This window comes from Zeus faber (assembly GCF_960531495.2).
Source record: "Zeus faber genome assembly, chromosome: 2".
NCBI classification, from domain to species: Eukaryota; Metazoa; Chordata; class Actinopteri; order Zeiformes; family Zeidae; genus Zeus; species Zeus faber.
This window is the reverse complement of record NC_137189.1, coordinates 17,930,210-17,957,385: the sequence shown is the minus strand read 5'-3', so window position 1 is coordinate 17,957,385 and position 27,176 is coordinate 17,930,210. Positions and strand designations below refer to the sequence as shown.

At 43.4% G+C, this 27,176-nt stretch overlaps 3 protein-coding genes across 3 annotated transcripts; all 3 read right to left on the bottom strand.

Annotated features, from left to right (window-relative positions):
* Positions 1–1,215: 1,215 nt before the first annotated feature.
* On the bottom strand, positions 1,216–2,547 carry ttc32 (tetratricopeptide repeat domain 32). The gene is made up of 3 exons (XM_080024562.1): positions 2,400–2,547; positions 2,146–2,312; positions 1,216–1,433 (listed from the first exon to the last, which is right to left on the bottom strand). Exons 1-3 carry the CDS (start codon positions 2,525–2,527, stop codon positions 1,306–1,308), a joined length of 423 nt encoding a protein of 140 aa, XP_079880688.1. The 5' UTR covers positions 2,528–2,547; the 3' UTR covers positions 1,216–1,305.
* A 10,497-nt stretch (positions 2,548–13,044) lies between these two features.
* Positions 13,045–18,373, bottom strand: LOC307247224 (uncharacterized protein; the record flags this gene model as incomplete). Its single annotated transcript, XM_080023323.1, has 7 exons — positions 13,045–13,128; positions 13,230–13,298; positions 13,668–13,766; positions 14,311–14,436; positions 15,782–16,357; positions 17,045–17,683; positions 18,217–18,373. The coding sequence occupies 6 exons, from the start codon at positions 18,371–18,373 to the stop codon at positions 13,243–13,245; spliced, it is 1,653 nt and encodes a 550-aa protein (XP_079879449.1). The 3' UTR covers positions 13,045–13,128; positions 13,230–13,242.
* A 515-nt stretch (positions 18,374–18,888) lies between these two features.
* Positions 18,889–27,046, bottom strand: laptm4a (lysosomal protein transmembrane 4 alpha). The gene is made up of 7 exons (XM_080024310.1): positions 26,821–27,046; positions 25,729–25,849; positions 23,863–23,939; positions 22,833–22,955; positions 21,560–21,655; positions 20,356–20,454; positions 18,889–19,728 (listed from the first exon to the last, which is right to left on the bottom strand). The coding sequence occupies exons 1-7, from the start codon at positions 26,947–26,949 to the stop codon at positions 19,654–19,656; spliced, it is 720 nt and encodes a 239-aa protein (XP_079880436.1). The 5' UTR covers positions 26,950–27,046; the 3' UTR covers positions 18,889–19,653.
* Positions 27,047–27,176: the final 130 nt, after the last annotated feature.

The following is a 27,176-nucleotide window of genomic DNA, read 5'->3' as shown; positions in this document are numbered from 1 at the left end:
AGCCTTGTCTAGTGTCAGCCTCATCAGATTGCCCATACAGTCTGACCTTAAACCACTGCCTGTTTGGAGGGGGGGGGGGCAGGTAAATGTACATGTTGGCTGTAAACTAACACAATAGAAACACGTAAAACAATAAGACCTAAATAAATGCTTTACTTGGTGAGTGCAGCTGCTGATTTGGCTTCGCCTGAATGACAACAGTCGCCACTAGACTCCATATTATTCTGGTGGAATGAGACAGACCGTCAAATCCAAACGCACATTTGGACAACGTGGAAGTCAACTTCCAGTTGAAAGGAACAACAACTCACAGATTGTCCAGGATCCTCATGGTGCCAAATCAAAAGCAGGTCCCCAGAGAGCGCAGCAGGTGACGGACTTCCAAAACGGGCGCAAACGGACACAACTTTTCCCCCGCAGGCACCCAGGAGAACCCACTCAGGAGCAGTGCGTGATCACCCAGCGTGCGCCAACCTGTTTTATACTGCGCTAATTAACACGCACAGGTGGCACGCACGCACTCAATCAACGACCGTATTTGGTAAGTTTGGCGCCAGCCAATTACAATGGCGTAGGGAGACCCGTTTATTGAAGAGCGTTGGGTAAAGTAGAACGTAAAAAATGTGTAGGAATGGACCATGCACTGTTTGTTTTTTCGGGGGGGGCAATTTAAATGTGTGAACCCATTCCAATTGTGTGACAAAACACATATAATACGTTTGTGTGCTTTACGATACAACACTGATATTTGTTATTGCTTTGGATTTCTTGGCCATTGTACACTCAAATTTACTGACAGCCTCTGTCGGAGAGGGATATTGTCACTCTTAACGGGTAATTCTTTTTTTTTTTTTTTTTTAAGCCAGCCAAACAACAGTTAGTTCAAATTCAGCTTCACCCGTCAATTATGCTGATGTAGAGCTATCTCAAAATGAATCAAAAAGGTCAAGGATTTGTCACGTTATACGATCATTGTTGGCCACTCGGCATCCATTGCGGCTTGGTCCTCCTTGAAGGGTGATTCCTCCTTCTGTGGCCCCTTCTCAAGGTTTCTTCAGTTTTCCCTCAATGGGCTTTCTGGGTGTTTTCTCTTGCCCTGATGAGGGTTCAGACCAGGGGATGCTGTTGATATGTGAAATGTGGGTTTGTGAAACCTATAGGGCTATACAAATAAACGACTTCAATCAACCTTAATAACACAGAGACACAAATCACAACAATATAAACAATTTTAATGTCTTATTTTGAAAATAAACTGCATTTGATGATTATACACAAGCTACACATTATTATTTATGTATGGGGTTAATAGCCCCTGTTCATCTTGTGCTGCTGGTCCAGAAGAGTCTGTTGCAGGCTGACTTTGGCATCTTCAAAATCCGGATTGATCTCAAGTGCCTGCCGAAAGTCGTTCTTTGCACCTTCAAAAAACCCTGCAAGATGAGATGTAGCAGATTAAGTTTCTATAAACCTTTATCAAGATTAAAAAAACAACCTAATAATAAACATGTCACGCTTTCCTTTCATCAGTAGCAAGGTGCATTTGGTGTAGGGGTTCTCAAACTTTCTATCGGGCAAAGCCTCCCTTGCCAGACTAGAATAAATAAATATATATATATATATATATATATATATATATATATATATATATATATATATATATATATATATATACACACACACACACACATACACATATAACGTTATCTGCCTATAATAAACTGTTGTGTAGATTGTGTGGAGTGCAAAACTATACTACGGAAATATAACATCTATCTACATCAAGCTGACAAAAAGTGCAAATCTTCATTCAATCCTCATTAGTGAGGGTGCGTTTTTTTATATTCTGTCAAAAAGGAAAATACTTAAAACTATATATATATATATATATATGTATATTTTGTTTTTCCTGAAAAATAAAGACTTGTTTTTTGACACTGCGGACCTCTAGGGCCGTGAACCCCAGCTTGGGAACCCTTGGTTTCGTCTATCTCGATGGCGCCATCCAGTGTTGACAAGAAAACACACCAGGCAGCGGTTAAAACGCCTGACCACAGGAGGCCCTTTAAAAACGTCTGAAATGTCACACAAGATGATTATTTCATTTGTTTACTTCTGAGCCGGGTGGTCAAACGACCCCATTACCCAATCTATAGTGGACAAGCCCTCTGTTGTAGAGTGGTATCTCAAAGCAACCATCCGCCTCTATGGCGGAGGTGTAGTCCGCTACCGCTCCGTCAAAGTCCACCCTGAGATACTTGATCTGCCCGCGGTTGTTGAACGCGGCGGCCAGGTCCTTCGCTCCACCAGCCCTGCGAACACGACACGCCGTGGGGTGTTAAACAGACGTCAAGCAGCGGGAAGAGAAACAGCACCTTGCCCCGAGAATGACGCCAGACCTAGTGTGCAAGCGCGACGCAATGAATCGAGTATAAAGGTCCTCCGCGATCTCCATGTTACGTTTTCTGAACTCGGAGTGAGCGTTCCGGAGCAACTGGCGGTCATCTCCGCGGGACCCGGAGTCCATGCGGATTCCGTGTCGTTTGTTGACGGGGTTTTCAACTGCGGAAATGACGTCACCAAGAGCCCGACCAATAACATTTATTTGAGACGTCTAAGGACGGACCCGAACGACGTCTCTGTTAAATACGCCATGTTTTGTATATTTTACGTTTTTGATTTTTATTGTCGTATTTTAGGCGATGAGCATTTTTAAGGTATGGGTTGTTTTCTTCGTCCAGGTAGGTACCGGGTCGTTCGCGTTTCGCTTCGGTTAGGGAGGTGACGCCCTCTAGCGCCTCACCAATCGCATTTCAAAACAGGAGGAACAGACTTACGTGAATTACGTTTTTGTGAAATAAATCCTGTTTTAATCAAATTTAATTTTCATCATTTCCTCATTTAAGCATTTTTGTCTGTATGAGTTACCTGTGTTGTGAGGGCCCTGGTGTAGATCAGAACCGTTTACAGTCGGAAACAGCAGATGGCAGACTGGACTCACTCGCAAACCCATACTGCTATACATTTAATTTTTTAATTCATTAGAAAATATAACTAGAAATAGAAAGAAGGTTAATAAACTTTAACGATGGGATAAAAAACAAGGCAAGTGAAAATGAATAAAAAAAACAATATCTGTCGTATCTATCAAGTCAATGACAAAATCTGCTATTAATAGTATGCTATTACTATTAGTAATAGCATTAACAGGATCAATTTAATAGAGATGTTTTGGAAAATAATGTGTCAATCGTCTATAATACCAATCCCATGAGACTGCAGCTCATACACAAAATAGGCCTCTTAAAAAGATTGGTGAGACATTCTTGGACGATCTCCCAGGTAAAGGACCCTTTTGTCTTGGAAGAAAGAAAATATGCCTCAAGGAACTGAAGGTCGATCAGTAGTCCCTCCGTGTCCCATTTATCATCTTGTTTTGTGGCGAGGACTGAACTGATCAAAGGGGAACAGTATGACCCAGTAGACGATGATTTAGGCCACAGAGTTGGAGAGCAGAGGCAGTGATCATAACACACTCAACTTATACAATGACACATTAGGGTAATGTGGGTTAAAAGGATGCAAAGGTTGCAGACAATAGTTACACTGAATGGCAGGGTTCAACATTTCAAGGGACAAGTAAAATGATAAAGATAAAAGTAAGCTTTCTAGTGGTAATGGGGACCAGTATAAGATAAGACACTACACTTTATAATAACACTTAATTGGAAAAAGTATTCATATATAATAGTCAAGTTAGTAATACAAAGGATGTATTTAAATCCATATCCTTTTCTAATTTAAAACTGCCCTCTAACCCTTATCTTTGGGAAATATAAATAAAAGCTTGGGATGTCTCGTGCACCTGAGGTGTAGAGTGACCCAGAAGTTGGCGTTCCTTCCACAGCTTCAAATATCACTGTTTGCTGAGAGAGTTAACACAGAGGATCAAAGTCCACTTGTGTTATGGCAGAACCAGGCCAGACATTCATCAAAACGTTGTGTCTCCCTCTTTGCTGTTAACTGACCTCCCCATTGCCTCTCAGGATTGCAGTGTAGTGTTGAGGTGGGCTAAAGAATTGTGCGGAAACTGACTGTATGCTTAACTGGTCTATCACAGGGCCGTCAAATTGATTGCATGTGGCATGTGGCAGGCCAGATTGCACTAAAAACCTCTTGATTCACTTTTTTCAGCCATGGTTTGAGGCAGCCTGTTACAGAAACTCCTTTAGGCTAATATAGGTGGAATCAATCAAAGGAGATTCTGATGAAGATGGTCCTTACGGATTGTGTTTATTTGACTTATTAATGGAAAAATAGAGGAAAACTATTGCATTACACAGAAAACGACTAAAATCCTCCTGTGGGGCAGGCTGGATCCTGCCATCGGATAGATGGGGCTGCATGCCACATGTTTGAAGTGTTCTGAAAGTGCTTGAAAAGTCAGCCCCAGCACCAACCCTCTCCCAACTGGAAGCAGCAGCATCTAGGGGGTCAGGAGAAGCAGCGCAGCAACCACCACAGGTAACCGCTGCCGGCTAGGTTCTCTGCCCTGCAGCCATCGCCGGGACCATCCAGCAGCCAGGCAGCCAGGCCAACCCTCCAAGCAGCCCCGGCAGCAGCCAAGTCCGGCCACGCCGTCACCAGCCAGTGCAGCAGCCCAAGGCCCTACGCTCCCAGAGGGAGGAGAGGGCAATCTGTCGGTGCCCCGGTGAAGGAGGCCGGTTGTCTGTGCTGCTCTGGTCCCCTCCCAGGACCTCTGGGAGGGGACCTGTCAATTTTCTTGTGGACATTTGTTTGTATAAGGTATTGGAACCCTGTTTCAGAGTCTGGTGTTTTTATGATTTAAGGTATAGGAACCCTGGATCCGAGTCTTAATGTTTAGGTATGGATGTTCAGCCAGGAATTCTTCCTGACCTCAGTTTGGTTTTGGAGGTATGTGGTGACTGGGATGGCCTGAGCAGCCACACCTGACGCTTGTTGGTTGGGCTAATGAGTGGCAGGTTTAAAAACCCCATCCACACATGCACTCAGGATAAGAGCCTGTGTCATGACATGTTCAATCTGCTCCTGGCTAATTCCACCTAGCCTACAATTAACTTGTGTTTACGTTGATGTGTTGGAAGCAGGAAAAATGGGAAAGCACAAGGATCTGAGCAACTTTGACAAGGGCCACATTGTAATGGTAGATGACTGGGTCAGAGCATCAGGTTTTGGGTGGTGTTCCTGGTATGCAGTGGTTAGTACCTTCCAAAAGTGGTCCAAGGAATGACAACTGGTTACAGGGCCATGGGCACCAAGGCTCATTGATGTACGTGGGGAGCCAACTCTGATCCGATCCCACAGACGAGCTACTGTAACACAAATTGCTGAGAATGTTAAGGCTGGCTATGATAGAAAGGTGTCAGAACGCACAGGACCATGGAGAAATGGAAGAAGGTGGCCTGGCTTGATGAATCACATTTTCTTTTTCATCATGTGTATGGTCGGGTGCGTATGTGCCATTTACCTGGGGAAGAGATGACACCAGAATGCACTATAGAAAGAAGGCAAGCTGGCAGAGGCAGTGTTATGCTCTGGGCAATGTTCTGCTAGGAAACCTTGGGTCCTGGCATTTATCTGGCATTCCTTTGACACGTACCACCTACCTAAACATTGCTGCAGACCAAGAACACCCCTTCATGGCAACAGTATTTCTTGATGACAAAGAGTTCAAGGTGTTCACTTGGCCTACAGATTTCCGGGATCTGAATCCGATTGAGCATCTGCGAGATGAACAAGACTGAGTTGGCTGAGTGAGAGGCTTGTTGTGAGATGAACAAGCCCGATCCATGGGGGCTGCACCTTGCAACGTACAGGACTTGAAGGATCTACTAATGTCTTGGTGCCCGATACCACAGGACACCTTCAGAGGTCTTGTGGAGTCCATCCCTCAATGGGTCAGAGCTGTTTTGGCAGCATGAGGGGGATCTAAACAATATAAGGCAGGTGGTTTTAGTTTTTTTTTATATCTATCTATCTATCTATCTATCTATCTATCTATCTATCTATCCATCTATCTATCTATATCTCACCTTATGTGTGTACATTTTTTAAACCAAATATGGAAAACTTGAATTCCAAAAGAGTCAAATAAGACTACAATGATGTACAATGATGTACTCCTTATCCTGTATATCCTTATTAGCCTGAATATCAAATAGGCAGCATTTATCATGAATCCGCCCTGATATACCAGTATTTATATTTGTTTTTAATATTTTATTTTAACCTGGTCCTTTCCTCATGCCATGTCACTAAACTCCATGTCATTTCACATCCGCCTTCTCCCTTTTGCTTTGCTGTCACTCCCTTCCCTTCAACTGGTTTCCCCTGAGTTCAGCTCATTCCCTGGTTAGTCTCTCAGTATAAATACCAGTCCACTTCCCTTTGTTCTCTGCCAGATTGTCTTTAGCATTATGCTGAGCTTTCATACAACTACTTCTTGATTCCTGTCCAAACCTCTGCCTGATCCCCTGGACCCTGATTCTCTGCCTGTTCCCTGCCGGATAAGTTTGCCTTCTACTGATCTCCAGCTTTTGCCTGCCTGTTTTTTTTTTTATTAAACGCTGTGGACTTTGACTTCTTACTGATTGTTTTTGTGTCGTGCTTAGGGGTTCACATCTGTTCTGCATCAGTGAGTAACAGTACAATCTTGCCAGAAATTAACCTAGACGAGAGATGATGGCAGAGGCTTCTGCTCTCTACCAACATGAGCACCAACTCACTGCCATTACTGGGGCTCTCAGGGAATTGTCCACATGCCATGGCGAACGTTTGGAGGCTCTCCGCGACCGGATCCAGTAGCTCACTCTGGTCAGTTAAACGACTGCTGCATCATCTACATGTACAAGTTCTCCTGCTTGTGCCTTTTCCAGTCTGGAACCTCGCCTCTAAACGCTTCTCTGGAGCTCCAGGTATCTGCCAGTCCTTCCTTACGCTCTTCTCATTAACTTTTGAACTGAAAACCCTAACGAATCCCGCTGAGAGGTTATGAGTGGTCTTGATCTTGGGATTCCTTGGCTCCTGACACACCCACAGATTGACCAGGGAACAGGTTCCATTCTACAAAGAGTCCATATTGCAACTCTGTATTTTACAGATCTGCTCTCTCCCTAGTTCTCCTCCTCCCACATAATTCCCTTACCTCTCTGGGGTACCTGCTCAATACTTGTCGCTGAAGATGTTCAACAAAGCTCGGGCCACCTCATGGGACCTACGACTAAAGTATTGAGCTTCTTCCTGGTTCTATGCCCCCGAGGGGCAGATTATACTCCCTGTCTACCCCCGAGACAAAGGCTATGGAGGCCTACATCCAGGAGTCATTGGCGGTGGGTATTCTACCCTCTTCATCTCCAACTGGAGTGGGCTTCTTTGTGGGGAAGAAGGACAAGTCAGTGCGACCCTGCTTCGACTACCGTGGTCTGAACAATATAACGGTGAAGAACAGGTTCCACCTTACACTTATATCTTCTGCTACTGCTGCAGGGGGCAACCATGTTCACCAAGATGGATCTTGAACCCTTATCATTTGGTCTGCATCAAGGAGGAAGACGACTGGAAAACGGTTTTCAACACCCCCATGGGACATTATGAGTAACTGGTCATGCCCTTTAGTCTCACAAACGCTCCTGCAGTCTTCCAGGCCATGGTCAATCATGTTATCAGAGACTTTTTTAATGTATTTGTATTTGTCTATCTGGATTATATCCTTATTCTACAGATTTGACTTTTCTTTCATACTGCCCAGGAATAAAGAACACCAAACCTCACTCCCTTTCTCACATCTACCAAGCTGAGGCTCATCCCTCACAGCTAAAGGAGATTCCGCCTTGATCCTGCATAGTTGGTGTGGTTACCTTTAGAGTAGACTCTTTCTAACAGCCCATCTCCCAGCACTTGCCCTGATAACCACCTTTTTGCGCCAGCCAGTGTATGCTCTCAGGTTTTGCAGTGGGGACACGCCATCCAGGGGTTACCAGGACTCTTTCCCTTATCGGACAACACTTCAGGTGGGAATCCATGTCCACCCGGGAATTTGTGGCCGCATGTCCTGTATGCTCAAAGATTAAGATTACCCTGGATGCTCAAAGATTAAGAACTCCTATAAACCTCATCCGTGGTCCCACATCTCTCTGGACTTTGTCACTGTGCTCCGTGCATCGGAAGGTAACACTACTATCCTCATTGTGGTAGGTTCTCCAAGGATGCTCACTTTTACCGCTGCCTAAATCAGAGGAAGGGAATCCTACCTCATGATCCAGCCAACTGTTATGAGTGGAATATTCCCAGAACACCTTGCCCAGCTCCACTGGCCTCTCTTCATTCCCCGGGCTATCAGCCTCTGCTTCCTGAGCAAGAGCACAAAGCCAGCGTCCCATCTGTTCAAGCCTTCATTTGGCGGTACCAACGTACCTGGCAACTGCCCGATGCCACTCTACACCGCGTTCCAAATTATTATGCAAATTAAATTTAAGTGTCATAAACATTAAATTTTTTGTTTTTCAATTAAACTCATGGATAGTTTGTGTCTCAGGGCTCTTTGGATCACTGAAATCAATCTCAGACACCTGTGATAATTAGTTTGCCAGGTGAGCCCAATGAAAGGAAAACTACTTAAGAAGGATGTTCCACATTATTAAGCAGGCCACAGGTCTCAAGCAATATGGGAAAGAAAAAGGATCTCTCTGCTGCCGAAAAGCATCAAATAGTGCAAATGGACAAGGTATGAAAACATTAGATATTTCACGAAAATGTAAGCGTTATCATCGCACTGTGAAGAGATTCGTGGCTGATTCAGAGCACAGACAGGTTAGTGCAGATAAAGGCATAATGAGTAAGGTTTCTGCCAGACAAATTCATCGGATTAAGAGAGCAGCTGCTAAAATGCCATTACAAAGCAGCAAACAGGTATTTGAAGCTGCTGGTGCCTCTGGAGTCCCACGAACCTCAAGGTGTAGGATCCTCCAGAGGCTTGCAGTTGTGCATAAACCTACTATTTGGCCACCCCTAACCAATGCTCACAAGCAGAAACGGTTACAGTGGGCCCAGAAATACATGAAGACTAATTTTCAAACAGTCTTGTTTACTGATGAGTGCCGTGCAACCCTGGATGGTCCAGATGGATGGAGTAGTGGATGATTGGTGGAGGGCCACCATGTCCCAACAAGTCTGCGACATCAGCAAGGAGGTTGGGAGAGAGCTGGTAGGCCCCTGTAGGGTCCCTGGAGGTGTGAAAATGACCTCGGCAAAGTATATAGAGTTCCTGACTGACCACTTTCTTCCATGGTACAAAAAGAAGAACTGTGCCTTCGGTAGCAAAATCAACTTCATGCATGACAATGCACCATCTCATGCTGCAAAGAATACGTCTGTGTCATTGGCTGTTATGGGCATAAAAGGAGAGAAACTCATGGTGTGGCCCCCATCCTCCCCTGACCTCAACCCTATTGAGAACCTTTGGAGCATCCTCAAGCAAAAGACATTTGAGGGTGGGAGGCAGTTTGCATCAAAACAGCAGCTCTGGGAGGCTATTCATCCTGCAAAGAAATTCAAGCAGAAACTCTCCAAAAACTCACAAGTTCAATGGAGGCAAGAATTGTGAAGGTGATATCAAAGAAGGGGTCCTATGTTAACATGTAACTTTGCCTGTTAAGATGTTTTTGATTGAAATAGCTTTTGATTTCAGTAAATATGACCTCCTCATGCTGCAAATTCAACAAATGACCATTTCCAGTTCTTTACAACCTATAAAATGTTTTGAAACTCTGTTGTGCATAATAATTTGGAACAGTGGATTTTGAGTTTTTTATTTTTGTAAAAAATACTGAGGTTTGTTCAATAACATTTGAATTATGCCCTAACGGTTGATGACTTAAATTATACTGACTGTCATTTGCATCCACTATTTAGGAAAATTCGAGAAAAATATTCTTTGCATAATAATTTGTAAAGCGGTATACTACACAACTCCTGACTGCTATCGTAGATCAACTGCCAACTGCCTCCACACCCCGGCTCCTGCCTACACTCTGGGACAGAGGCTCTGGCTCTCTACGCAGGACTTACCCCTCCGGGTTGAGTCCAGAAAGCTTGCCCCATGCTTTTAAGGGCCATTTCCCATAGCCAAGATCATCAGCTCTGCAGCTGCTCGCCTTTGTGTTCCATCCATCCCATCTTCCACGTCTCTCGACTCAAACTGCTTAGGGAGAGTCCGCTACATAAAAATGCCTCTTCTTACACAGTCAGTCCTCTACTGAGGTCTCAGCGCAATGGAAAGGGCTCTACAGTATCTGGTAGATTGGAAGGGATAGGGACCTGAGGAGAGGTCGTGGGTCCCTTCACGTGCCATCCTGAACCCATCACTCATCCGGGACTTCCACCAAGACCATCCGGACCAGCCTGCTGGGACGTCCCACTTCTTATCTGATTGTTTTTGTGTCGTGCTTTTGGGTTCACACCTGTTCTGAGTCAATGAGCTTAACAGGGTTAGAGTGATTTTGATTATCAATGGCTTATTGACTTTCTTCACAGATGTTCATTTATCTTAGCTTGTACTACAGTAACACCATACCAGATCTCTATCACTTTTTTTTTAACAGCAATTTGGTGTCTTATGTTTTTATATAAACCCAATTGAGATGGTAAAATAAATTTGATTTCTAAATGACACACGATTAGGTGTCTTAGTCCGTAATAAAAGTATAGAATAAGATGTACAGTATAATGTTTTTAGTTTTTTTTTTGGAAGGGGGGGTTGTTCAACATAGATCCAAATTCGACAGATTCTATAGGCTTACCACTATCTTATATAATGAATTCCTACGTGTCTGCGTCAACAGACCGGTAAATATCCTGCCAACGTGCTGATGTTTGTTCTGACAAAGTGCTAAAATGTACCGTGACCTTACAGAAACACTAAACCCCCCCCAGAAATGTAGAACAGAGGGCAGTGAAATATATCTTCATACAGTTGTTTTGACCACTAAGTATGTGAGGCTCTGAGAAGTTGTTTCCACCTGTTGAAACCACCATAAGGCATGCCTAAAATTATACACATATTCAGAGAATGTGAAATAAATCAGTTAAATATCAAAGGTCACAATGTCTTCTATTATTTTAGAGTTTGTTTTAATGCGTTTTTCTCATCAAAATATTCATTACCATAACGTGTCCGGACGATTAACGATGGCTGTTACAGTGATGGATGCACAAGCTTAGCTAGCGTAAAATGACGAAATACACAACGACAGTGCAAAATCGACAGTATATAATCCATCAGTACATTCCCTCACTACTCTTTCCATTCTTATGTTCAAAATTATTTCTTTCAAAAAAATTGAAATATTCCATTGTTACATTAATGTAGGGGTACATCACAGTTAGCGTTATCATTACTGTAATTAATTAATAATGAATGTTTTGATAAAAGCACAGAACAACACCAAAATATTAAAATAGTTAAAAACCACTAAGTGCGCAATAGAGTAGGCGTTGTGTAATATATATTTCACATTCTCTGTGAATATCTGTATCAATTCATTTCGGGCATGTTTATTGGGGTTTCATGAGCGCGACCCACTTACACTTGACCCGATGGATGGAGTCTGGATTCAAATGATATATATAACACTTAACAATATAACACTTAACAAACTCATCTCAATTAGGGTGGTCGCCCATCATGTACAATTTCAAACCTCTTGTCCGCACCGGAAACGGGGGTTTGTGTAAAGCCACCGCTTGACAACAGAGTATCTCTGTCTGTCTGCCTTGTCCGTGCCAGGCGGCCGGTCAACACTCCAACGTTTACCTCCCGTCTGGTTTGGCTCCTCTTCTGCTGCGTCCGAGCAGTCAGCTGCCGCCTGCTTGTTTGCCATTTCACCCGCTTTTCTTGGATACAGCACACAGGCGGCCACAAAGGTGAGGCCCCCCCCCCCCCATCCATCACCGTAAAGAAGTGACAGGACCTTAGGAATTTTTATATGACAACCCCAAACTAAGTGCGTTTAACGGTAGAAAACACTCACACCCCTGTGACATTGTAAAGAAGTCAGCTGAAGAGTTAACAGCTCAATATTAGTGTATGAAAATAACGTAAAAATGTTCTATTATCAGTGTAGTGTAATCTCAATTAAGGCTTAATGAGACGTTTTGATTTTCCCCACGCTTGAATATTTGACCATTTATATATATTCCTTTAATTTTATTTAGATAAAAATGGGCTGTGGAAAAACAAAATGAATAGTGAATGTAATTATTCTAATATCTGTTTAATATACAGTAACCTCTTGAATCTTGAATATTAATGGGGTTTGTCCTGCAGCTTGTCTTTTGTTATCAGAAATGACAAAGAGTCTTAGAAAGACAAATGGTTCTCCTTTCGTGCTTTCTAAATATTTTTTATTGCACCCAATGCCATTACATCAAAGTCATATTAAACAACTGACGATAAATAAATGGTTTTTTATTCATTTGAAATGTGAAGACACCCTGGCAATTTTATAGTGTCTTATAATAATATTAACAGAAGCAGAGGATAGTAAGGTCTCACTTAATGACACAAATTAAACTTTATAGTGCCACTTATACATAGAGCTTATATGATTAAGAACAGATACAAATTAAAACATAAAAATAAAACAGCTTAGAAGAAACAATATATCATAAAATGCTTAAATACTTCACAGATATACATTAATTTTATTTTTTTTGGTTACATATTTCACAGACGGGAAATATTGCATATTTTGTCAGAAAAAAATAGGTCTAATTAACAAAAAACGTCACAGAGAAAAGATATCATAAAAGATAACCCATTTTATTGGGTTTATAATAATAACTTGTTAAAGAGTTACAGAAGGATATAAAGATGTAGGTCAGATATATGTGACACTCAAATCCCAATTCCAATGTATTTGTAAATGTCTCTTTGAACTTATGGGATTTTCTTTTTGTCCATCATTCGTAAGATGGTTCTCAGACAGTAGCTCCACTCGGCCCTGTGTCGTGGTTGCCATGGGTTATGGAGGAGGCACATGCCTGCTTTGCGGCCGTCCGTGGCCGTGACGCTGACAGGAAGCGACCAGGCTGTGGAGGGTCGAAAAAACAGGTCAAATTTCTTGGAGCCCCAGTCTTTTATTTTTGACTTTCAAATCAACCCTGAGACAAGCTATTCCCGACGCACTCACCACGGCGTCGGCCTTAAGCGCGACCCAGCATGCTCTCCAGCTGCTTCACCCTCGCCGTCACATCACCCAGTTGGAGCAGTCAAGGCTCATGTTCTGAAGGTGGTCATTGGCCCCTATCACATATCACCTGTACACTCTTTGAATCTGTGACTATAACGCAGAGTTTTGAATATCCCACAACTTTCTGTAATTGCTCTTCACCAGCGGTTCTTAACATAGGGTCTGGCCTGGGGTTCCCCCGGGCTGGGGTCCCCCTGGAATCTCTGGAAGGAGATTCCAGTGGGACCCCAGCAAACTGATTAACAGTTTTAGAATTCAAGAATCACTGACTCAATTGCATTACCGAACTGCAAAATAGCTTCAATCGGAAGGCATGAGCTGATAACACTCATCTTTGTTAATAATATAATTTTGTCAGTGAAAGGACTGAAAGGATATGTTTCGCTGTGAGCTGCTGGATAGCGGCTTGCGTCTGCTTCTGGAACACCAGTCTGGCCTCACATTTACAGGGGTCCTCAACCACCTTTGCCTTTACCTCTTCATCGGGAAAGAGCAAATCCCACATCAGTGCAAGAGAGAAAAACCCACAAAGAAAAAAACACAACAAAAAAATAGACTGTGGCTGGGAAAAAAAAGTAACAAAAATCTCAAATGGCAAATTTAAATAGAAAATATACCACATCCAGAGAACTGCAGGACCTGACGTGGCAGCACAATTACTTACCAGCGGGGGGCGCTAAACCATCAAAGCCTGACTGTCTCACTTGTGTTGAGGTGGAACACATAGCGAGGATGTGCCATTCGCACGGCTGTGATAGTAACACATTGTTATGCCAACATTGCATTAATGTCGACTTAACACTATCTTTTGAGTGTTATCATCCTACCGTTGAACAAATTGGACAAAAACACAACAGTCGATCAAAAGAGTGCGGAAGTGATGTCGCGAATAATTTGGTTCGATGCTTAGCTTTTTGAAATAGAATACAAGGAGAAACATTGGTCTTTAACCAATCACATTGTGTCATGTCATATGAGAGCCACATAGGTCAGACCCAAGAGTACCACCTCACGTTCTTACGTTTTTGGGAACAGGTTTTCTTGTCGCCGTTCAAGATATAACCGTTCCGGCACTTGCAGTAATAGGAGGAGTTGCTGTTGACGCATATGTGCTCGCAGTCATGTCCCATGGTGCAGGGGTCCACACCTGGAATAAGCCAGGATTAGGGGATTTGGCGCTGACAAGACGGCAGCACGCTGTCGGTTCCACAGGGTTTTGGTGGTCCATTATGAGATACGGTAGTTACGGATAAGACCCATTGGCCACCGTTATGGTAAGTACCTTATTATGATCCATCCTAGCAAACTGCAGTGAAATAGCTCATTTTGACTACACAGTTCTGGTCTTTCACAGTTCAAGAGGCGTTGTTTGCAAGCCTTTAAGCAGGGTCTTTACGGAGCGGTTATTTCAGTGTTGGCGGAAGTGTGGTGTGTGTTCCTGGCCCAAAATTATGGTTCCCTTTACCACATCTCTGTCATTTTTAATGCCGATTAGGTTTTTTACTGTGTGTTGGTAAAACAAATCCACATAACAATAGTAATCGGTTCGAAGAAAACAATGATCGGTGAATAAGAAATAAATACTAAAATTGAAAAAAAAAAAAAAAAAAAAGCACCAACTTCAATCACAGTAGAACTTCAGTGGTCCAGGCCTTAGAATCTGAACACGGTGTTATATGCTGATAAAAATAAACATGTTTTGTAAGAATAGAATTGGATATATATCAACAAAAGGAACCATTGTGTTGTTTTAATTCACTTCCATGCTCTGACTAACTAATTTTGGACATATGAGGTTCTACTACTTTATAGTTGGATCAGTGGAACCACTTTACAGTCTGAAAAAATCATTCAAAGCATTGTCTTTGTGATGATGCTTCTGATGGGTTAGGTCCCTGTTAAGTACCGATATTATAAGCTTTTTTTTTTATAACAATGACCATGTAGTTGATAGAGTTTTGTGCTGTAAAAAAGAAGCTGAAAGTTTAGGACCAGGGAGCCCCAAGACTTTTGGACAAGCTGGTTCTAGTGCCCACATCTGCAGTCCATGTGCATAATAAATGTAATAGTTTTACGTCACTGACCGTATTGAATCGATACTAATCAAGTATTGAGAAGTTCTGTGACATTTAATACCAAATTCCAGCCCCTTAGCGGTTAACCTCTTCCGTTAGTGGCCCAATGAAACTAATGGTTTGCATAGTAAGTGAATGTGTCTGTAGCTTTCTCTCTCTTAGGGTTTGAAAAACATTGGTAATTTAGGAACAGCTATCAAAGTCAAGGCATTGATATCTGTACCAGTATGGAACACTTTTAGACCTTAGCCAGCCCTGAGTGAGCCTTCTTATTTTATGTCTGTACAGTCTAAGTGTAGCTGCATCATTATATTTGCAGTTAATAATTTAACTCCCCCTGTAAACTGTAGGTGTTCCTCATTGGAGAACTAGAACCGTTCGTTAATTTGGGGAGAGCAGCCCACTGCTCAGTCCTACCGCACAGGGTCTCCCGGAACTTGGACGTGAGCTTCTCGATCACGCCGTAGGTCTCCACGTAGAAGACGTGGTCATCCAGGGGGATGCTGGCCATCAGCTGCAGGGAGCGCATGTCCGCTCGGTCTACCCCGACAGCGTAGATCTCAATGCCCGAGGCGCGGGCGGCAGCCGACACCTCCTCCACCTGGTCCTGGGGTCGGCCGTCCGTCACGATGATGGCCACCTTGGAGATCTTGCGGGAGCGCGGCCGGGCACCCGACTGCTCGGTGAAGGCTTCGTTCATGGCCGTCTTGATGGCCAGACCCGTCATGGTGCCGGCCGCCAGGGGTTCGATGCGGGAGACGGCCTGCTTCATGTCTGGCTTGTTGAGGTGGTCCTTCAGCAGAAACTCAATCTTTACCGTGCTGGCGTAATTGACGACGGCCACTCGAGTGGCATCCGGCCCCACGTCCAGTGTGTCCACCATGTCGGCCAGGAATATCTTGACCTTCTCAAACTCGCCGGGACGCACGCTGCGAGAGCTGTCGATGATGAACACCAGGTCCAGGGGGCGACTCCTGCACTGAGGGTCTGTTTCTAGTGACCGATCAAAGGCATTGTCTTAAGCGCCTTTCACAGTAAAAAACACAGTTTATTATTCTAAAGCAACATTCAAAGTATGGACTGAACATCTTTCATGATTAGATTAGAGAAGAACCTACAGTAAATAAATGCAAAGGTTGGTTTAGAAGCATACAAGTTGTGCATCACTGCTGTGGTAGAATGCCATGAGGTTAGACTAAAACAATGTAGTATGCCTTATGACATACTGCATCCTGTTTCATTGGCCAACATTTTACCAAGAGACTTCTCAGAGGTATTTGAATTTCTCATCTTCTGGATAAAATTGAACGCTGGGTGCCAACTGACTGAGCAAAGAGGTTGTGTTAACCTTTCAAATCGCATATGTCGTGCTTATAGCATCAAATCCAAGACCCCAATCTGTGCCTGATCTCAGCTTTCCTACTGTCTTCAAAAAGCCGAAACCACGGAGAAGTCTATGAAATTCAAAATGTACTTTACACTTTTCAGTCTGCTGCGTTTATCAACGGTTTTGCTGTGAAACCTGTTGTTACTGTTAACTAAATAATTGTATTTAAAACTTGGTTTTAAGCATTGAAATCTGCATATCTCTTGTTAGCATTTCCCCACACAAAAATAAATTGGCCTGGAAGGAATTGAGATGCATTATTTGGAAAGCAAACCTGGCTAGGAATATTCTACCTGTCTCCATAGGACTGACGGTGGTGATGATGCCGCTTTGGATACTGACCGGTAGCGTCACAAGAGTGGTGGTCTCCACCACTGGCGGCAGAGTGGTCTCCACCACCGGCGGCACAGTGGTCTCCACCACCGGCGGCACAGTGGTTTCCACCACCGGCGGCACAGTGGTTTCCACCACCGGCGGCACAGTAGTTGTCACTAGGACAGTGGTCGTCACTGGCATGGATGTGGTTGGCGGTAGAGTGGACGGCACAGTGGGCTGGTTCACCTCTGTTGTGGCTGGTAGGGTCGGAAGGGCGGAGGTGGGGGGAAGGTACACCGTGGGGATTGTAGGGTCTGGCTGAACCAGGTGTGTGGATGGACACGGGCCTTTCAATTTGTATTGGCCTTTGTAAGGACCTTTGTGGTGCACTATGGGTGAAGACGGGCCTTTGTAATAGCTGTACGGTTGCGGTGGTGGGGGCAGCAGCACTTTGAACATGTGGTGATAAGGAGGCATGGGGACTGAGTGTCTGTGGTGAGTCACCGGTGGAGATAGAGGGCTGATGGGATGGAACACTACCAGCGGTGGGATCCTGGGTGGCTTGTGGTGGTGGTGGTGGTACGGATAGCCTCTATACCTGTAATCATTGCCGTGAACTATAAACCACCAGAAAGGAGAAGCGATAGAGCACGTTAGCAGGGCTTAAAGTGGATGAGTCTGAGAGCAGTACAATGTGAGAATACATCTGCAGGAACACATCATTAGTGAAGCATGAGCAGGTTCAGCCACCATTTCAAATAAGCTTATGCAGCGCTTGTGAAATGCAAAGCAAATTGTAGCTATCATGCATGTTCCATTCAGAAATGTGTTAAGAAATACTGAAAGATGAGACTAATACAATTCTAAAATAATATCTCATTGTAGTTATATCTTCTAATTCACTTTAACTTGTTTCAAATGTATGTCAAAATAAATATCAATCAATATCAAATACATTAGGAATTAGGTAGCACGCAAAGTATATGTATATGTACAAAGTATATTCTCATTGCTTTGATTTGAGAAAAATTGCTCAAATTGTTGAGACATAAAATTTCGAGATTTGTTTGAAGTTTATTCTCCGCTCACAATATCAAAAAGTTTTACCATTTAAATCAATCAATGACAAAAAGTCCAGAATAAAACTTACTTGCAGGGTTCAGCGTCCTGTGCGGCGGTCGGGCAATAGTTCTACTTTGCGCATAACTCTGCGCACTTAATTGGTGCGGGTCCAAATGTGTGGCCAACACATCGGACAGAAAGAGGAAAAGGCAGCAGTGGAAGCTCCAAAAACACGGTGGTGTCATGGTGTTCTCTGCAGGGAGCGCAATGCTTCTCTGAGCGGAGGAGCTACATTTTAAGAAGCTGGGGGGGGGGGGCGGGTTGACCAATCCAGATGTGGGACGAACCTCAGGGAAGGTCCTGTCACTCCGCAGTCCACCCTCAAAACGATATTACGTGTTTTAAAGTGGTAATCCGTGAAGTTTTGTACAAAAAATAAAAATAAATCCTATGTAATAATTTCGCGGGCACTTCCATTCATCATTCAGTACAGTACTTTCAGTACAGTACTTTAAAAAGACATGGGTAAATCTAGATGCTGGGAGACATTGCAACAATGAATAGAATTCCGTAATTTCTAGGGTTGTCTTCCCAACAGTCCTACGAATTTTGACTTTTAAGATTTCAGAAAATTAATCCGCAGGTAAAATCTGTGTTTCATATTTTGCCTCAAGTGTTAGAAATGATCCGATGAAGATCATCCATAGATAAAGCAGTATCTCAGTTCACTCATACAAAAGGACCACAATGCAGCAGTATATCCAATGATGGATAGAAATGTTTGAAATTTTTATTGAAGCCGTTATGTTTTACAGCAGGACACATTGTTATGAAAAGTAACGGTGTTAAAAGAAGTAGCATGCAACCACAAATGAGGAAAGTGTTTGCTCCAAAACTCTGGACGATGATTCAAATCAGAGAAGCATCGCTGTCCTCCACCCGCTTCTCCCCTACCCTCCCTCACAGGAATCCGATGGAAAACTATTCAACAGCTTCACTAGCACGAGGCAGTAGTGATCCACAGCAACGCTAATAAAACAATAAAAAAGCAGAAGACACAGAAGGTTGCCCATCCCAAACCGAGACGGAATAAAACAGCTTTAAGTTACAGAAAAAAACACAATTAAACATTAAGAGTTATAAGTGGATTGTCCTAAGATATTTCTTTTTTTATATTTCACATATCAATCTAGGGATAGGATGCCGCTGGAGCGATGAAAGCAATTTGATTCTCACAAGTATCCCTTTTACTAAGACATAAAATAATGACAAGGGCTGGGTGCGGTCCTTCTTTGAGTTTTTAAAACTTGGCATTCGGTCCGGTACAGAGTATTCAATCTGTCCCACGTTTCCCCTCTCACAGACCTACAGGGTTTGTTTTATTTATTTATTTCACTTGTTTTTGTTTTTTTTAAAGAGGGGGTGGTTAGGGTTCAGGTATTGTGGACGTACAAACACATTGTGGCGTGGAAGGAAGAGGGCTGTAGCGTCAGGAAGTGTGTGATGGCTGGATGGGGGTCGCAGCTCAAGCAGGCATGTAAGGGGGAGGGGGCTCCTTCTCTGGCATCTTCATGGCCATCTCATAGGTTGGCAGGATGTACTGCGGAGAAAAAAAGGCTTCGGGCGTCAAGAGGAAGAATGATACAGATTTCACTTTGACAAAAAACATCAACACATTAAGATGTCTGTGTCTGGAGGCCAAAGTAATATTCACTAGATAGGCTCCTTTAATCATAGACACTAAAAAGGAAATATTAAATAACTCAATCTCAGAAGAGGTTATTTTGCCATGAATAATCAAACACAATATGGACGACCTAATTAAACCTGTAATAAATCCAAAATAAATCAAAACCATTTGACCCGACATCTGAGGGAGGTCGATTTCAGTACGGAGGCTTAAGCCTGCTTTATAGTTGCCGTAGCGTCATGTGCACGTCGCCTCATCTCTCAGGAGAATATCGCCACGGACAACGCACAACTATACTAAACACGCTCATGCTCTCCGGCAGGCAGGGCTGGCTTGTGGAGACCATCAAGCAGCCTCGAGAACTCTGCAAAAGTGTGACAGAGGCGCCACCTGCTGGCCAAGTCAACATATTACACAGTGAATTGTAGTCCAGAAAGCAATGTTACTGTGTGACGACCCTACCGATGAATAATTGAATGAAATAAACAACTAAATGAATAAAAGGGGAGTAGAGGGTGCTTGAAGTGTCCTGCGTACCTGTGGAGGGGTCTCGAAGGCTGGATAGACGGCGATCTCTGGCATGTTCCTGTTGTTGATGTACTTATAGCAGTTCCACACACAGTTGATCAGGTAAGCCTGAGGAAATACAAGTTGTGGGTTATTTTAGAGCTTGATTAAGTATAAAACTATTTACAGTAACAGTGCTGTTTTTAGTCAAATAAATAAACTGCCACAAAAGGTTGACAGTTTCAATGATCTTTCACTTACTAACTGCTCAGACAAGCAAAAGTGGGGAAAGAAATACAGTGGTACCTTGAGTTATGAGCGCACTATCATACGAGTTTTCCGAGTTACGATATCAATACGTAACTCGTATTGATTTGCAAGCAAAAATTTGAGTGACGAGGAGCGAGCTTCAGGTGCACCGCCACCGGCGGGCGTGGCGAGCGAATCCGGCCAGCATCTCGCGTCTCACTCCTTCACTTGGTTAGCTGAGCGTGGAAGCATCTCTTTTGTGTTTTGTGCTCGCGATTTGTGCTTTTTGTGCAGTTATTTTGCCAATTTTTTTTCCGAACCATGGGTCCAAAAAAAGTAAGTGCTGAGAAGAAGAAGCGGATGATGTCCATTGACTTAAAGCACAAAATAGAAAAACATGAGCAAGGTGTGCGTGTGATGGAATTGGCGAGGCAGTACCAGCGTAGTACTTCTACGATATGTACCACACTGAAGCAGAAGGAGATGATAAAGGGTATTACACCAGCCAAGGGCGTTAAAATAATGTCTGAGCTGTGGAACCGCTGTCCATGAAAAGATGGAGAATCTGCTGTTGGTGTGGTTGACGGAGAAGCAACTCGCTGGAGATAGCGTGACGGAGGGTATCATCTGCGAGAAGGCAAAAATGATCTACACTCTCTTATTATGATTTATTATGTTTTTATACAATATGTTATTTATAAATACATTTTTCTTATTTAAAAACACGTGACAAAAAAATTGGGGTGTTTTTTGGAGGCTGGAACGGATTAATGGCATTTCAATTCATTTCAATGGGGAAAAATGATTTGCTATACGAGCAGATTGAATTACGAGCTCTGTCACAGAACGAATTAAAGTCGTAAGTCACAAGTACCACTGTAGGGAGCCGGCTTCTTTCGACGAAGCCTCTCTGGTCAAACCTTTTCTATGATAAAATCATAAACACGTTGGCAAGTGATTAATGGAAGGCAGCGGCAGCGCTGACCTTGAGGATTATGAGGAAGGCGAAGAAGACGAGCACGACGAGCAGCAGGCAGCTGGAGTCCAGCGACAGCAGGTTATCTTTGTAGGGGAAGTCCGGCTTGAGCGGCAGAGAAGAAGAATTTCACAGTAACTACAAAAACAATAATATTTTGAACGTAATATACTGGAGTAAAGCAATATCAAATGTATCCATTCTGGCTTTTTGCTAGTACTAGTACATGCGTGTTCAAAAAGACACGATTAAGTCCTGTGTTCCACAGTGGAAGCCAAAACTGTCGGGGAAGACATTCTTTGTGGCTCAGTCGCAGAGCCCTGAAGTACCCCCCCCGCTGGCTCGCTGTTTATGAAAAGTTTAATATTACATGTGTCGTGTGTCCAAATTGCACCAAATTCGACACTGTATGTCCTTGGGTCCCCAGAAATACACCTGCCCAGTGTGAAGTAGATCAGATGAACTGTTGTCCAGATAATCGAAGGACATACATACTGACAAGAGATTCCTGCCTATAGTAGAAAAACAAAAAGGTGTGGAATTAAATACTCTATTGGTATTGGTATCACTTTAAGGTACTAGTATAGTCATTTTTTAAACAATACCCAGCCAACACCAACATTTTATTTACAGAATCCTGCCAGAAGGTCTAAGTCTAATGCCTGCTTTACACCGAATACTACAATGACAAGCACAATGGTAAAAGTCTAGCTGATCAAACAATCTCATCCCATTTTCCCTGGCATATTTTGTGACGCGAAACACAAGACGCAGTTCGTCCAACGGCCACCAGGGGGAGGATCCGACTGTCGGATGCGATTATGGATGCGGCTGCAAGAGTTACACTCCTAGTTTCTTGACCTTCTCATGCTATTCAGAGGTAATAGTATTTGGTCCTAATTTCTAAGGTTTTCTATCAGCAAAATAATAAGTGAAGTGGACGTATCTACAAGGGCTTACTATGTGAGTTGAATACAGAAAATAAATTTCATCCTCGGCCTGCGAAAAAAAAAACCCCAAAAAAACCATAGCACTGCTTTTAACTCCCCTAGTTTTGAAATCCACATTAAGTGTGGATGTTGAAGCCATTTTCAGTTCACACTCCACAACATAAATACACAACAAGGCACCTGTGGTAACAGCACATTGGTTAGGAAGGAAACAACCACAATACAGAAAAGATTAAGGATGAAGGGAGATGGGTTTTTTTCCCCACCCTTTGCGTTTATCTTCGACCCCCCCACTGACAAAAACGTAGCCCGGGTTTGTTTTTAGAACTGACCAGCTGTTCCAGGTAGTCCTTGATCCGGGGCAGGTAAGTGAGGGAGCTGATGGCCACCAGGCAGCTCAGGGCAAAGTCAAACAGCTGGTAGCAGAAGAAGGGGATGAGCCAGCCGTCACGATGCTGAAGGAAGGGAAAGCGGAGAATTAAGAAACAAACTCCCGATTCTGATCTCGATTAATCCTTCACTGGGAACGTAATGGAAAATGGGCTAATCGAATAACCCCATAACTCCTAGACAATACTAAATTCATTTTAAATGGCTATTTGGGCTACTATCATCACTAGGGGTCTAAAGGCAAACAGTGCGTGTACACGGCTAAAGCATCACTGCAGCCACACAGAGGTCGGGCTTTAACTGTGCAGTCACACAGAGCTGGCAGCTACGATGCAGGTCCACATAAAAAGGACATCAAACCTGTCAGCCATGATGCCGTCACACAGGCCTGGGAGTAAAAAAAAACAAATAAAAACAAAAACATGAAAGAAAATAACATTGGAGGCCACAAACACCGTAGGGAAAGGTTTCCACTATGGTGATATACAGTGGAAGCACGGTGTAAAGCACAGGATTAAAACTTTCATTTGTGTTCTGGAAATGCCTCTTAATCGCTACATGGCATTGGGGCTACAACTGGTGAGAATTTTTAATAATTGATGTCCTTTCTTCAACAATTCAATTGATCGCTGTGGTTAAAATTACGTTGTAAAATGGGTTAGGGTTAGCTCATCGCAAAGTATCTAAACCCTCAATGACCTGATGAAATTGATGAATATGTTTACTCAGCAGTCCAAAAGATGACTTTTCATTTTGGAATATAGAATAAAGAGAGGCTCCTGTGACATTTACCACATCACTATGGAGATTAATACAATTGTATTAAATTTTCTGTCAGTTGACTGATCAATAACTTCCGAGGCAACAGTCAATGAACCTATTTGATCAAGTGTTGAAAGCAAAGTCATTCATGAAGACTACTTTGTGTGCGTGCCAAGAGACAGAAAACGGTACTGGATTCATAAAACTTACGGTGCTGGCTCCGTACACCATCATGGCGCTGATGGTGAGCATCAGCAGAGAGATGGCAAATCCAACGCAGGCATTCTCTGCGTGGGGACGAAGGGGAAACAAATCAATAAGTAAAGCTGAGACAGGCACATTTTTTTCTTCTGGTATCCAACCAGAGGAAATAACAACATGAGAGTCAAGACCCAGAGAAAATCCTGCGCTCCGGTCAACATTGAACGGCTTATTTCATCTGGAAGCTTGTGTTCTGTCTCACTTAAGCACAGATACTGAAACATAATTAAAAGGTTTGGCCGTCAGCCTCCTCCTCGGGTTACGGTTAAGAGCCTAAGTCTGGAGATATCTACATCCAGACGGGCGGTGAAATGATGCAGTGACTGGACCTTCAAATCTCACTGGATCAAGTGTGATTCTGGGGAAGATGTTCAATATGGAGTTTTAACACAGACTATATTTGGCTAAAAACAACTACATTTTGGTACGCAAAGCTAACGGATATTCCTGCAGTAAGACAGAAGATAATTCTATGACATCTGTATTATCAATGTTAGTATTTCTATTGTTATAATAAACACTTTTCAGACATCTTACCATACTATACAGCTTATACCGCATATTGTATTGAAAGTATATTATTTTATTAATTTAATTTATTATTATACACATTATACTGTACAATAGCACATTTTAACATACCACTACCATTACATATTATGTAATGATTATAATATACTTATGTAATATACACGTCTACTTTAGCGTACACGCTACAGGTTTACATATTAACAATAACACAGTCAGTCGTGGTGGATTCTATGTGCATGTTTTATTCCATTTGTATTTGATTTTTTTTTGTATTTGATTTTGAATAGATAAAAAAAATCAACTTACAAAACTATCTTTTAGTAACTTTTAATTACAACTGTTTTGATTAAAAAACAGGGATAATGATGATATGATAATCGCCACAGGTTTGGGTTGTAAATAATATTTTTTTTTTAACACAAAGCCTCAAGTGTGAGTGTGACCAGAGGAAGCCGCATGAACACTGACACGGTGCTGGCAGGCGGCGGCGCCTCCACAGTCGTGGATCCTGCTGAGGGGGGTGGGTCAGTCCACCACCGCCTCCCCCCTCTCTCCCCCAGTCTCACGCTGAGTCACCCTTTCAGGAAAATAAAAAACGTAACAGAGCTCAGCCCGGTGGCCAGCTCCCGAAAACGCTCAGAAGGGAGGAACGGTTTACTTCCTGGTTCTGGTCCGAGCCTGAGAGACCTGAGCGTAAGCCAAACCCGGGGAGGGATGGCTGTCAGTGAGACTTGTTAATTAAATTTGAATATAAAATCTCATTGTCTATTATTTATATTAGCATGCACACACACACACACACTTAAGCTCACTGTCATCTACTACTATCAGTGTATTTCCAACCATGGAATAAATACATTTACATTTCCCTGACATAATCTGTCATAAAAGCAATTCTGGGAAATGTTTGTTATGTTACGATTTGTCGAACAAAATCAGGGAGAATATTACAGGTTTTCAATTATAACTATTTTCCAATAACTTTTCAGGTACTTCAGCAGCAAATGGGCTATTTTCAGGGTATTCCAGTAATAACATTTCTGGGGACGAATTTCAAGGACCTGGTAAGGACCGTGGACATCTATCTCAATTGGCACACTGCACTGCGACCATTCTTTATTTATTGTTATTGGGCCCTTGGTGGTTAACTTGTATGTCCTACTGCCGTTTTTGTTTGTGTTACTGTGTCTCCTTCCTGTAAACTAAATGTCCCCTTACAGCAACAATAAAGGAAAGAAAAGGAAACAAACTGAAAGGAACTGGTAAAAAAGTGTTGCGGCCCACCAGACATTCTGTCCGAGGCCAGGTAGTGGTCGATGACCTCATACTGCAGGTCGATGGTGGGCACGTTCTCTGGGTGGGTCACAGCCACGGTCAGTAGGATGCCCATCAGGAGGTAGACCACCTGGGAACGGGACATTTCAGACATCAATCAACAGAGCCATAGCTGGATTAACTGTAAATTAAATAAAATAATTGACCGAATCGATCAATGACCTAAACGCTGAATTCTGGGATCCAGAGGGGAAAAGGACGTGGATTTACGCGGACATTGAGCTGGCACGGAGTCGATGGGACAGTGATACTTCTGCTTTAATAATGCCAACTCCAGCATTCGTCTACCTCCAGCTGATATTTGGCTTCTTTCCTATATTTCCAGTGAATAATCAGCTTGTTTTCAAATTGCACTTTGAAGTGTTTTCGTGTGTTTAAGTGGGTGCCGGTTCGAGTCCTGCCTCGTTCGAGTGCGTAGGCCTGTTTTTTATGGAGATTGATCTTCGATTTTGTTCGGTAATTCCTTTTTATCAGTATTTACCCTTTTATTCCTAGGCTTGTGTGCTTATTTGTCTTTGTATGATGTATTTTGTGCCTATGTCAATCCCTTTGAACTGCCCCCGGTGGTGAAATGTGCTTCACAAATAAACTTGCTCTGTGGTACAGTGTCTCTTCCCACGGTTCAAACATGCACGACTGAAGACAGCAGCACTTGTTACGTAACGTGGGATGAACGGAAAGGATTAGTGCAACGGCAGTGGCGCGGGTGATGCTGGGTCAGGATGCGCACCAGCGGCGACACGCTCAGCTCAACCGCGTGTGTGTGTGTGTGTGTGTGTGTGCGCGCGCGCGCGTGCGTGCGACCACAACAACACGCCACTTGACGCTGAGCAAGTTAACGTGCCGTTAGCTAACGGTCTTTATAGCCTAAGTTAACCCCGGTAGTCAGCTATCTCCCAGCCGACCTCCACTAAGGAAACGAGCAGCGTAACAATGATGTGCTCCGCTGGCTAGCCCGGGTAACGGCCGTTAGCTCAGCTGTTCGTTCCATTAGCCAGCGTTGCTAACGCTAGCGAACCCGACCATTTTAATTCCACGCACCATGTACCACGTCCCGAGGATGATGGTCCCCGTCCGCACATGGCAGCACCCGCAGCACCGGGTGGTGTACAGTCTGTCACGGCTGGGCTTGAAGTGATGCATGCCGTCCTCTACTGTCGGGAGAAGCATCGGGGAGAAGCGGCGGAAGAAAGTCCCTTCTTCGGCTTCTTCTTCGGCTTCTTCTTCTGCTTCTGCTTCTTCTTCTCGCCGTCGACATCCACCGCACGTTCCGCCCACTTCGCTGTGACGTAGTGAAAACAGACCCGTTCGCGTGGAGGAGGAGGGGGGGGGGGGCGCTCGGGGGGGGGGGGGGGGGGGGGGCCTGTCACTATGACGGTCGTTTCCGTTCAGCCAAT

Coding starts and splice junctions, on each gene's coding strand:
- ttc32 (XM_080024562.1), bottom strand. CDS start 2,527: ATGGACTCCGGGTCCCGCGGAGATGACCGCCAGTTGCTCCGGAACGCT. Junction 2,313..2,399: donor GCGTCGCGCTTGCACACTAG/GTCTGGCGTCAT, acceptor TCGTGTTCGCAG/GGCTGGTGGAGCGAAGGACC. Junction 1,434..2,145: donor GCTTGTCCACTATAGATTGG/GTAATGGGGTCG, acceptor CTCATCTTGCAG/GGTTTTTTGAAGGTGCAAAG.
- laptm4a (XM_080024310.1), bottom strand. CDS start 26,949: ATGCTTCTCCCGACAGTAGAGGACGGCATGCATCACTTCAAGCCCAGC. Junction 21,656..22,832: donor AGGACTACCTGGAACAGCTG/GTCAGTTCTAAA, acceptor CTGCCGCTCAAG/CCGGACTTCCCCTACAAAGA. Junction 19,729..20,355: donor CCTTCGAGACCCCTCCACAG/GTACGCAGGACA, acceptor TTTTCTCCGCAG/TACATCCTGCCAACCTATGA.